The 12,926-nt window shown below is 46.4% G+C and overlaps 1 protein-coding gene across 1 annotated transcript in view; it reads right to left on the bottom strand.

Annotated features, from left to right (window-relative positions):
• PPP1R42 (protein phosphatase 1 regulatory subunit 42) overlaps positions 1–11,451 on the bottom strand; it is a 60,355-nt gene extending 48,904 nt beyond the window's left edge. The window contains exons 1-3 of the mRNA XM_074985748.1: positions 11,323–11,451; positions 7,509–7,675; positions 5,129–5,267 (exon numbers count right to left, since the gene is read on the bottom strand). Of these exons, the coding sequence (XP_074841849.1) occupies positions 5,129–5,267; positions 7,509–7,675; positions 11,323–11,451 (435 nt within the window). The remainder of the gene's footprint in view (positions 1–5,128; positions 5,268–7,508; positions 7,676–11,322) is intronic.
• Between the last annotated feature and the right edge of the window lie 1,475 nt (positions 11,452–12,926).

Raw genomic sequence — 12,926 nt, 5'->3', positions numbered from 1 at the left:
TTCTCCCCTGCTTTCCCCCAGCTGGGGGGCTGGAACAGTTTTGATTTACACTTAACTAGCATCAATGTGAGCTAAGTGCAAATCCAAATGGCACATACAGGGGGATTACTGTATACTTTTATGTCCAAAAACGCACTTGTGCATTCAGGAACTGGAAAAATGCATCTTCAACTAGCTAGCATATTTAAATCCAGGACAGTGGTCCCAACCTTTTCAATAGTGTGAACTCCCAGTCACTCCCACAAACAGTTCACAGACCCCTTCAGTCACCCCCACAAAACAGTTTGCAGATGCCCAATCACACCTCCAAACCACTTGCGGACCTCCATTAAAACCAATTCTAGCCTCTACGTACGCTTCATTAAATGAAAAATAAAACAGCAACATAGATTTCCAGACAGGAATTAACATTATTGGAAGATATTTAATGTAAAAATAATAATTTATTGTAAGGATGCAATTTATCGAAACTTATTTTCTCTGATTATTTTTATCTATTTTTTTAATGGATGCTCTGCAATACTCTCGCAGACCCCTGAGGGGTCCATGGACCCCAGGACAGGAGCCACTAATCTAGATTAGAAAAGGGACTAATTATTGACTGACCATTGACTGTTTCTTTCTGCAGTGCCAAGTCAGAAATGGGCAGATGTTTTAGACCTACTATCCTTCCAGTGCACACAATTACCAACCCCAAACTTCCCAAACAGTGAATCACTGCTGGTCTGCAAAACAGTAGCAGGCAATCCACAGAGTGGTCTCACGTTTCTGATCCTTTCCTTGTTTCCAACCATGAGAAACAAGAACACCTGGCAGGGGAAACTAAAGTGAAGAGCAAAAATAGATACTGCGATTAACTTTGTACAAAAAGGACAGAAGACATCACTCTAAAAATGGTTGAAGGAAAGCCTGATTATATGTCATGGACTGAAAAACCTGTTTAACCTTTCACAAGGATTTTCCTCCAGAATGTTGTCAAATGCTTTGACTGTTAGTTTATTAACTCTTAAGTGTCACCTCTAAAAAAGTGTGCAAGCTTTGGACTCAGAATTGAGTAACTGACATCTCTGTGATAAATCCCCTTTTGCTCTTTTCAACATATTCACTGTTTATTTCTTCTGCACACCGAAAATGTAACCTTCAGCTTCAAGTAAATAAACAAATGCATGCTACATATAAAAAAGCAAACAGATTGCTAGACTTTGGGGAAATGTGACTTTTTCCTAGCTATTTTGTATATTTCCCTTTGAAATAAAAATAGCATGGACAGTTCTATTGTCACTGTAGCCGCGTCTACACTAGCTGGCTATTTTGAAATAGCGCCCGCGGCGTCTACATGTGCCGAGCGCTATTTCGAAGTTGAAATTGATGTAAGGCGGTGAGACGTCAAAGTCGCTATCCTCATCAGGAGATGGGAATAGCGCTCTACTTCGACATTGAACGTCGAAGTAGGGTGTGTGTAGACGATCTGCGTCCTGCAACATCGAAATAGCGGGGTCCTCCATGGCGGCCATCAGCTGAGGGGTTGGGAGATGCTCTCTCCAGCCCCTGAGCTCTATGGTTGCCATGTGCAGCAGCCCCTTAAAGCTCCCCGCCCCCTTATTTCCTGTGCAGGAAGCTGAGAGCACGTGCAGGCAGCAGCACACACACGTGCCCAGCCTGCACATCCTCCCAGAGCCCCAACCCACCACCCTGCACCCCTGGCAGCCAGCCAGCCCCCCGAGCACCCACAGGGCACCCCCCCCAAGGGGACCCAGGGCTCCCAGCCTGCCAGCCAGCAGGGGAAGAGGCAGCAGGGCCCCTCCTGGACGGAGGCCGAGATCCGGGACCTGCTGGGGCTCTGGGGTGAGGCAGAGGTGCTCCAGGTAATGGGGAGCAAGAGGCGGAACACGGATGTGTTTGCTTGGCTGGCCGAGGGCCTGGCCGCCCGGGGTCACCCTGCCTGCACTCCTGACCACGTCAGGAGTAAGGTAAAGGAGCTGCGGCAGGGTTACGCCTGGGCCCGGGACACGGCCAGCTGATCTGGGGCTGCGCCCGCCGCTTGACCCTTTTACAGGGAGCTCAGGCCATCCTGGGCCCCCGGTATACCTCCTGTCCCCCGGCCACCCTTGACAACTCGGCCAACGAGCCCCAGCAGGCCCCGGAGACAGAGTCCGCCCCAGAAGCCAGCCCTGCACCCCAGGGGCCCCCGCAGGAGCTCACCCCTGGGACACCGGAGGAGGAGGAGGAGGCCTCCAGCAATGGGGGGCTGCTGATAGACCTCCCCTCCCACAGCTCCAGCAGGGCATCCACCCGATGGGTGTCCCCCGACCGTGGGAGTGGACCGTCAGGTATGTACCCCCCTCGGTGCACACCCCCAGGGTTAAGGGGCGGGGACAAGGGACATGACCAGGGCCCCGAGGACAGCAGTGGCATGTCCCTCAGAAGAGTCCATCAGCCCCTGCCCCCCAGCAAGACAGCGCCATGCCCCATCCCTGGGGATGGGGGGAGCGGAACCTAGGGTCCCCTGTGGGGGGCGGGTTGGACACCCATCATCATCATCAGCATCTCCGGGGGACGGGGACGGGGATGGGGAACCAGCAGCAGAGGGGTGGGGGGACAAGGGCCATGGGTCAGGGCCCATACTAACGGCTGTCTCCACTCTTCTTCCCCCGTTCCGCAGCTGCACCATCAGAAGACCTAGAGAGCACCGGCGCGGCGTCTGTGGTCCTGGACAGCCCACCGGGGCCATTGCAGCAGGCCAGCCCCTCGGCAGAGCACGGACCAGCCCCAGGACGAGCCCGACAGCGGTGGAGCCATCCACGGGCGTCCACGGACCCCCAGCTGCTCGCCACCCTCTGGCGTCAGCTGGAGGTGTCCGAGCGGTGCCTGCAGGTGGAGGAGCGGTGGCTCCATCTCCAGGAGCGAGCGCTGGCCTGGCGCCAGGAGGCTTGGGGGGCCTTCATGCGCACGTTCCAGGACATCACGCGGCACTTGGCCCCCCCCCCGCCGCTCTGCCTGCCGCCCCTCCACCATCAGCCATCCTGGGGCCTGCCGCGGAGGGGGACCTGGGCCTCCGGACACCGCCCGGCCCTATCTGCCGGTTATCCTGGCCCCCACCCAGACTCGACAGGGCCTCCAGCCCAGACGTTGGTCGCTCCCCCAACACCAGGTGCTGGACAGTAGGGGGTGCGGGGCCAAGGATGTTGCCCCCCAAGGCTCCCCTCTTTGTACATATTCCCCCCATCTTTGTAAATAGTTTTTGTTCTACCCCTGTTTAGAAGCTGCCCCCCCATGTACATAGTTCCCCCCTTCTTCTTTTAATAATAAGGTTGCACGTTTTTCTTTCAAACAAAATTTCCATTTATTTCAAAGAAATGTGTGGGTGTGTGAGCTCTCAGGTGCTCTGTGGTGTGGGCGTGGGGGCAGGGAGTGTTGTGGAGGATGGTGGGGGCAGTGGGTGGCTCACCAGCAACTGGCCCTGCCAGCGTTCACCCCACAGCCTGGTCAAAATGGGCCCGCAGGGCTTCCCAGACCCAGATCCCCTCAGGGTCGACCTGGCGACTGGGGGCAGCGGGTGGCTGGACGTTGGCCCTGCCAGCCTCCACAGCCCAGCCTTGGAAGAAGGCCTCTCCCTTGCTCTCGACCAGGTTGTGGAGTGCACTGCACGGGCCCACAACCTGTGGGATGTTGGTTAGCCCCGCATCCAGGCGGGTGAGGAGACACCTCCAGTGCCCTTTGAGGCAGCCAAAAGTGCGTTCGACCACCTGGCGTGCATGGTTCAAGCGCATGTTGAACCACTCCTGGCTGGCTGTGACATGGCCCGTGTAGGGGTGCATGAGCCAGGGCTGGAGGGGGTACGCCGCGTCTGCGACGAGGCAGAGGGACATGGTGGTGTCCCCCAGAGGGATCTCCCGCTGGGGGATGTAGGTCCCCGCCTCCAGCCGGCAGCACAGGCCCAAATTTCTGAACACCTGGGCGTTGTGGGTACTGCCAGGCCAGCCAACATAAATGTCCAACAAGAGGCCCCGGCTGTCCACCAAGGCCTGGAGGACCACGGAATGGTATCCCTTCCTATTCAGGAAGCGTCCTCCGCTGTGCTCCGGGCCATCTAGGGCCCCAAAGCAATTTTGGAAGCCAGGCTGGCAAACCCTGCGATGGCGGCATCCGGGTCCCCAAGCCACACGAGCCTGTGGAGGAGCAGGGCATTGATTGCGCAGACAACCTGCAGGGGAAGGACATGAGAGAGCACCGGTGAGGAGTGTGCAGGGTGTGTCTGGCCCTCCCCCCAGGGCTCCCCCACCCCCCCCCGGGTCCTCTTACCTCCATGAGGACAGCCCCGACGGTGGCCTTGCCCACGCTGAACTGCTGCCCTATGGATCGGTAGCTGTCTGGAGTGGCCAGCTTCCAGACAGCGATGCCGACCCATTTGTCTACTGTCAGGGCATGTCGCATGGAGGTGTCCTGGTGCCGTAAGGCAGGGGTGAGCCACTGGCAGAGCTCCAGGAATGTCTGCCAGCTCATTTGGAAGTTCCGGAGCCAGTGGTCATTGTCCCACTCGCCGAGCACCAGCCGCTCCCACCAGTCTGTGCTCGTGGGGTATCTCCACAGCTGGCGGCGTGTGCGGCGGGCAGGGGGCTGGGAGGGCAGCAAGATCTGGAGCTGCTTCCTCATCCCCTGGGGGCAGCTCATCTTCCTCAAATAAAAGATGGTCAGCTGCCTCCTGCATGGCACTGAGCAGGGCAGCCACTGGTCCTCCCGGGGTGGGTGTGTGGGCCTCTCGCTGCTGCTGCTGCTGGGGTCCATGCTGCTTCCACGGGGTGCATGCTTGCGGCTCTGCAGACTGCGTGCTGTGCAGGCTGAGTGTGTCTGGAAGGGGCCCTTTAAGGGAGCGGCTTGCTGTTGCCTCTGAAGTGCTAGTCCGCCCTGTGACCCTGTCTGCAGCTGTTCCTGGCACCCTTATTTCAATTTGGGCGGCTTTTGTGTGTGGACCCTCCCCTGCAACGCTTATTTCGATGTCGTGCTGTCCAACGTCGATGGCACCAGCCCTGGAAGATGTATAGACACTATTCATCGAAATAGCTTATTTCGATGTAGCATCCCAGGGTAGACATAGCTTGTATGTCAGAAAATTCATATATATGCTTACTGCCAGGGAATGAAGAGTTCTTGGATCAAACAAGAGCTTTTCTCCCAGAGGAAGTCGTTGGCTTTCAACATGTAGTTCTCTCAGTTCCTCTAATGTTTCCAAGCCCTCTACTACAGTGATGTAATTGCCTCCCAGATACCTGCAGAAAACAACATAAATGAGACTTAACACAGTTGGAGAGTAAAAGAAAAATAAAAACAAAGAGATGCATGCTCAAGTCTCAAAATAGAAATGAATCCCTGCTGGGTATTATTTCACTGCAGCAATTAATGTGAAAGGGATTGCAACTGAGGAACTCATATAAATGGACTTGTACTTGACTGTACTATTTATAGAACAATAGATGCAAGTTTAACAATTCTATTGATCTATAGATAGTAATATTGTTAGACTTTCTGGAAAAGAGACAGCACCACTCATCCCTCGCTATACGAGCACAATTGGTTCCTAACTTTTTGCTCGTAGGCGAAAACTCGTAAGAGGGACACTAAATTCCTATTAAGATATGTGTAACAGTCTCTGATTGGTGCTCGGAACGGCAGCAGATGGTACTGCTTTTGAAAGGTACGTGAACCTGGGGTTGTGGGGTGTTAAAGGCTGGGGGCAGTGTGGGGACATGAGTGGGAGGGAGGGCTAAAAGATGGTGGTGGGTTGAGTGGGGTGTGGGGGGCGGGATTCTAGCTGCTGCAGGTTGGGTCTGTGAGGCCAGCAGGGGAGGGTAAGTCTGCAACGCTTTTGGTCTGAGGGGCCAGTGGGGTTAGGCTGCAGTGGTTCGGGTGTGTGGGGCAGCAGGGGATTTAAGTTTTGGCAGTTTGGGTGCACAGAGGCTGGCAGGGGTTTTAAGTTGCAGTAGTTCAGGTGTGCAGGGGCAGGCAGGGGGTTTAAATTGTGGTGGTTCTGGTGTACAGGGGCCGGCGGCTGGGGGGTTCAGGTTTTGGCAGTTCATGTGTACAGGGGTCAGTAGGGGGGTTTAAATTGCCATGGTTTGTGCGTGAGGGGGCAGGTGGGGGGTTTAAGTTGTGGCACTTGGGGTGCGCAGGGGCTGGGAGGGGTTTAAGCTGTGGCAGTTTGGGTGCACAGGGCTCAGTGGGAGGGTTTAGGTTTTGGCAGTTTGGGTGTGTGGGGGTTGTTAGGGGGTTTAGGTTTTGGCAGTTCAGGTGTGCAGGAGTTGGCGGGGGGCGGGGGGTTAAATTGCCGTGGTATGGGTCTGCGGGGCCAGTGGGGGGTCAGGCTGTGGCAGGTTGGAGCCGCGGGGAGGGGTAAGTCTCCTATTAGTGGGGGGAGTTCACTCATCCAGTGAACAAAAGGTCAGTAAATGTGTCCCTCGTTTAAACAAGTACTTGTAAATAAAGTACTTGATTAACGAGGGATGAGTGTATTTCAAACAGAGTAAACCTAATTTCAAATTTCACTTCCCAGGATATGTGGTCACAGAACACTTGAAAAGACCTATTATACAGACAGTAAGGGGTATTTATAATTTTTGGCAAGGCTCTTCCCTCACTTCTTTAGCCTGAGCTTCTGCCTTTGGCTGTAGTGCCTGAAGTCAATCAGCACCATTCTGGAGGTTATGAATGATTTGGCCAATTTTCCCCAGTGCTTCAAGGTAGGCCCAAGTAGTTCTCTTAAGCATAGAAAACAAAATCTCAGCACAAAACAAAAAATATCTCCTTGTCCTTCCCAAGGTGTTGGCTTCTTATGCTGGTACCTAGCTGGTGGCCCTTACCCAAAACAGAAATAAACTTGGTTGTTTCCCCCAATGCAGGGGTAGTCAATGTGGCCCAAATCTGGACTGCCACATATTCTTTAACATATCCTGAAATCTTTTTATTTATGTATTTAGTTACTTATCATTATTCTTGTTATTGCTGCTGGAGTCTGTATCTTGACTATACCTTGACCATCCAATTTGGACCTTGATTCTCATCCCTACTCTGAACTCCCACCCCTCCCTCCCAAAAATAATTATAAAAAAAGCCTGCTGCTCCAGAGAGATGAGCAGCCTTCTACCTAGAAAAAACCTTTTCTCACTGATGCCCCTAACCCTACTGCAACTTGTTTGGTATCCCTGTCTCTTACCAGAAAAGCAGGTTTTATGGTCACCAGCAGCACTTAATGGGACTTTGGTATCTCTAATTACCTGAAGTAACCTCGTTTCAGTACATAGGAAAAAAGAGTCTTCGTCGTTCTAGCATTGGTATATCTGCCTTCCACCACTGTCTTGTAACTATCAGGTTTGACTTTGTCACAGAAAGACAACATTTAACCTACTTATAGCCTAGGACTTCAGTGCTTAATTTTTTTCTTAATATTTCTTACTAATAAATAGCATAAAATATATTTTTTAATTTTTTCAAAATAAATGAAAATTTTCACTTACAGTTTCTCCAGTTTTTTTAATGATGTGAGGTTCTCCATACATGAAATGCAATTGTTTTGCAGGTATAGGTGTGTTAGATTTGAAGCAAAGCCCAAGTTACGGATTTGTCTAATTTGATTATCATACAGATACAGGACATTAAGATTTCTGCACAAAGAGAGGTCATCCTGGAAGACAAAATAAAATAATTATATACAGCTCCTTTATAATCATCTTCTTAAGCTTGCTATATTTAGCCTTAGCTTCAGTTCTATAGATTTTCACCACTGACAAACAATTTAACCTGTTTAATTAAACAACTGTAGTAAAATAATCAAGCAACTCTCTCTTAAAAGCAAAGACTAATTCTTCTCTTTAATGCTTTGCTGTACTGAAATTGAGAATTATACTTCTCCCTAGCCTTTATGATCTTGTTGTCTTTCCTGCCTCCTTTAAGTAAAAAGGAAAACATCTGTTCAGTGGATCGCTGCCTCAAAGAAAATGAAAGCTATCTTAAATCTCATTATATAATTGAAAATAGCTTCTTGGTGAAGAAAATATAAAAATACTTAATGAATTTTACTATACTTCCTCTTTTAAGATTCACCAGAATCTGACACTCCCTTGAAAGACATTCTTAAAAATAACCTGAATAAACATAAAAAATTCTGCTAGCATGTTTTTATCAAAGTATTCCTAAGGCATCCATCACCTTGGTATCTAAAGACCTGATCCTGTAACTGGATCTTCATGGGCAGATCCCAGGCCTGCATCTATAACTATTATTATTATTATTAATTTCTATGGGGCTTCATTAGAGTGCAGTAATTTGCCTACATGGATCCAGTTACAGGATTGGGGCCTAATACCTTCTCTATTGAAAACAGGGTTTGGTATTTGTTTTCAGACATCAGTCATTGGTCTGAATTTAGTTGTTCAGGGTCTAGCAATTTCAAAATACCTTCTGTATCTAGAAGGAATCAGAACTAAACCAGGCCCCATTGAAATTAAGTTGAAAAGGAGCAAGATTAAGCTCACAGTTTGCAGGTTTACCCCTTAAAAATTAAGTACCATTATTTTTAAGTGGCTAGGCAAAAGAGAGCAAATTAATTCACTAATGAAAGCTCTAACATGTACAATTTTTGACAACCATACTGGTCCCAATTTGTTAGCTTTATTAGATTCACTTGTATTATATTCCATACAGTTTCTCTCCTTCCTCTTTCCAAACTTTCTTGAAAAATACAGGGAATCGATCATAGGCAAGTGCAAATAATTTCCTACAAGTAAACAACTCTTCCAAAGATTCCCCAGAGAAGAAAAAAATGGCTACTGAAAAATGCAAGTTCTGTATTTTAACAACATTGAGACTATTACTATTACTTTAAAACAATGAAAAATCTGGGCTGCAGAGTTACTTTTCCTCCCCTCCATAGTCACAAATTAGATATTTTCGTAAGTATTATTTGCATTGTGGTGACGTCTAAAGGCCCCTAATCAGAATCAGTCCATTGTGTAAAATACACAGCTTGCATTTTTCATTAACATAATAAGGTTAAAAAATATTTAAAAAGGCTCTAGAGGAGACCCTGGCAATTATAGACCGATAAGTCTAACATCAGTACCAGGCAAATTAGTAGAAACAATAGTAAAGAATAAAATTGCAAGGCACGTAGAAGAGCACAAATTGTCGGGCAAAAATCAGCATGGTTTCTGCAGAGGGAAGTCATGTCTGACTAATCTATTAGAATTCTTTGAAGGGGTTAATAAACATGAAGACAAGGGGCACCCAGTGGACATAATATACCTAGATTTCCAGAAAGCCTTTGACACGGTCCCACACCAAAGGCTTTTATGTAAATTAGGCGGTCATGGAATAAGAGGAAAGATCCTTTCATGGATCGGGAATTGGTTAAACGACAGAAAACAAAGGGTTGGAATAAATGGTAAATTTTCACAATGGAGGGGGGTAACTAGTGGTGTTCCCCAGGGGTCAGTCCTGGGACCGATCCTGTTCAACTTGTTCATCAATGATCTAGAAAATGAGGTAAGCAGTGAGGTGGCAAAGTTTGCAGACGACACCAAGTTGTTCAGGACAGTCAAAACCAAAAGGGATTGTGAAGAACTACAAAAAGATCTCAGCAAACTGAGTGACTGGGCAGCAAAATGGCAAATGAAATTTAATGTGGGTAAGTGTAAAGTAATGCACATTGGAAAAAATAACCCAAATTACACGTACAACATGATGGGGTCAAATTTAGCTACGACAGATCAGGAAAGGGATCTTGGAGTTATAGTGGATAGTTCTCTGAAGACATCCACGCAGTGTGCAGCGGCAGGTAGTAAAGCAAATAGGATGTTAGCAATTATTAAAAAAGGGATAGATAATAAGACAAAAGATATCATACTTCCCCTATATAAAACTATGGTATACCCACATCTTGAGTACTGCGTGCAGATGTGGTCTCCTCACCTCAAAAAAGATATATGGGTGTTAGAAAAGGTTCAGAAAAGGGTGACTAAGATGATTAGGGGTTTGGAACGGGTCCCATATGGGGAGAGGCTAGAGAGACTGGGACTTTTCAGTCTGGAAAAGAGGCGATTGAGGGGCGATATGATAGAGGTATATAAAATCATGAATGGTGTGGAGAAAGTGAATATCGAAAAAATAATGACCTTTTCCCATAATACAAGAACTAGGGGACACCAAATGAAATTGATGGGTAGTAGGTTCAAAACTAATAAAAGGAAATTTTTCTTCACACAGCGCACAGTCAACCTGTGGAACTCCTTGCCGGAGGAGGCTGTGAAGGGCAGGACTCTATTAGGGTTTAAAAAAGAGCTTGATAAATTTTTGCAGGTTAGGTCTATAAATGGCTATTAGACAGGGGTAAAGTATGGTGCCCTAGCCTTCAGTACAAGGGCAGGAGATGGATGGCAGGAGATAAATCACTTGATCATTGTCTTCTGTTCTCCTTCTCTGGGGCACCTGGCATTGGCCACTGTCGGCAGACGGGACACTGGGCTGGATGGACCTTTGGTCTGACCCAGTATGGCCATTCTTATGTTCTTATGTAAGGTGGCAAATATCTCAAATGTAGTTAAAATATAGCAAAGTAATTTAATTTTTAAAGCTATAAGTATATATTTCTCTCTTTTTGGAATGTTACAAAAGATTTTACTTTAACCTTTTTTAAAACTACAAAGACTTGTTTAACATTTGAAAGGCAGAAACCTATTGATTGTATCTCTTCTTCAAACTGTAATTGCTTTTATATATTTCTTTCTTTCAATAAAAAATATTAGGTAACATAGCTCATGTACCCAATACATTCTTCTTGTGTGTCACAGACGTAGGCCACACTTCCCACTTTCATGAAGGTAAAAAAAATCACACCTGACTTCAGTGAGAATTTTAGCTGGCTGAAGAAAACAGACTAAGACCAAAGGTGAAGAACAATTTTGTTGATCAGTGGGAACTATGAAATACTGAAATGTGTGAATAATGAAAGAACTACAGATACTATTACAGCTATAATGGTTTGTATTCTAAATATCAGTACATTCCAAATTATTCTGATATGCTGCCAAGTGCACACAGGCTCTCACTGAGTATCTGTTTTAAGAATTCAGCAACGAATGCTCAAATGTGTGTATCCAAATTGAGCCTTTTAAAGGCAATCACACTTTTAAAATAAAACTTGAGGGTCAGCGTTGTCCTACTTACAATTAACAAATCATCAAAAAACAGCAATAAATACCCTAAAAACCCAGCTATAAAACTGAGTTTAAATATTAAAAGTAGTATTTCATGATTTATGAAAAAAGCTCTTACAATTGTATCAATATTTTTATCTGATAAATTCAGGTGAGTCATCTTTCTCAGATACTGTGCCAGGGACTCTTCTTTATGGTTTTTGTGACTGATGCTTCTAGCAACTAGATCCACTGTTAGTCGAACCATAATTCTGCTGTTAGCTAAATTTTCACAGAAACAGTTTTGATATCTCTCATTCCATATAGTATTGTAAGTGGCTTTTCTAAAATGCATTAAAAACAAAATGAACAAAAGAGATTTAACCATCTTCATACAGAAAATCTAGCAAAATTAAAACAATACATTTTACCAAAATTTCATTAACATTTTAAGTAATTTTCCTGTGCAATTCATTTCACATTTTCTACAACTATATACAGAAGCCTCCACTTTATAATCAGCTGTACCCTCCTTTTTCATCTTCTTGGTTTTGGAATTTATTTTGGATAATTTCCCCACAAAATAAATTATATTTCTGGTTTTTGTGTGTGTGTGTGTGTGTGTGTGTGTGTGTGTGTGTTACTGTGATTAAGAGTTTGTAACACCCACTTCTATTTAATTTCATACTGCAACAGCACTAGTCTTTGGAAGAGCAGAAATAATTTTGGGCCACGTTTACAGAAATAATTCCTGAAAATTCTTAATCTAATCTTCTTAAATTAGGATTATGTCTGAAATTCTTAAGAGTTCAAAATCTTAATCTAAATGTACATTTAGCTATTACTGGCAGTGGTGGCAGATTTTATCCAATAGATGCATCAATATGGAGTTTCACAATTTAACACAACTGTTGTTGATGAGTACATAACTAGAAAGTAAAACTTTCATACAGATAATGTGTTAAACCCACCATTATTACTTAAAATATTGATAGGTATGTATGAGAATGAAACATTAAAAGACAAGTACAGCCTAATTTCTTAGAATGTTCACATGCAAAGTCTAAAGTTCAGCAGATTACATTCTACACGTACACTTTGTTAGTTTTATTTGATGAGGAAAGTATAATTTTTCCTGCTCACTTAATTCAAAAAGAGCTGAGTATATTCTCTTTAAACTTCCCCAGAATTTTACCAGTTGCCTGATCCTGAGGTAAACCATGTAGAGCACAGTGTTACCAACTCCCATGATATCTAGACTTTCCTGAAATCCCCATCTCCTGTATTCATGATAATCTAACTCCCAAAGACACATAATACCCCGCCACATATTTATTGTTTCGAAAATCTTGTTATTTTAAGCCAATATCATGATCAGCTCAGGTCAGCAAATACCAAAGCGGCACCCAGGAAATGCAGTCCGACAAACTAAGCAGCAGCTGAAGTACAAGGAGAGAAGCTGATGCAATTTTAGTGTTTCCTGCCGATACAGGCTTCAACCCATGCTCCATAGGTGTCAAGCCCTACTACACCACGGCCACATGTAGCCATCCCCTCCCTGCCCCATCCCATCCCCCACACTCCCCCTCTGCTACCCCCCACACATTACCTCCCTCCCGGCCCAGCTAACCCAGAGGTGACTGCACTTCCCTGTCCATCCCGCCTGTGCCCCACCGACAACAGCACCTCTCCCGCCGTCCTCCCGACCCCTCACCCGCGGACAGAGGCTGCCTGGCCATTCAC

Source organism: Carettochelys insculpta, chromosome 2 (assembly GCF_033958435.1).
Source record: "Carettochelys insculpta isolate YL-2023 chromosome 2, ASM3395843v1, whole genome shotgun sequence".
Taxonomy (NCBI): Eukaryota; Metazoa; Chordata; order Testudines; family Carettochelyidae; genus Carettochelys; species Carettochelys insculpta.
The sequence above is the reverse complement of the archived record's forward strand: the minus strand, read 5'-3'. Positions and strand labels throughout refer to the sequence as shown.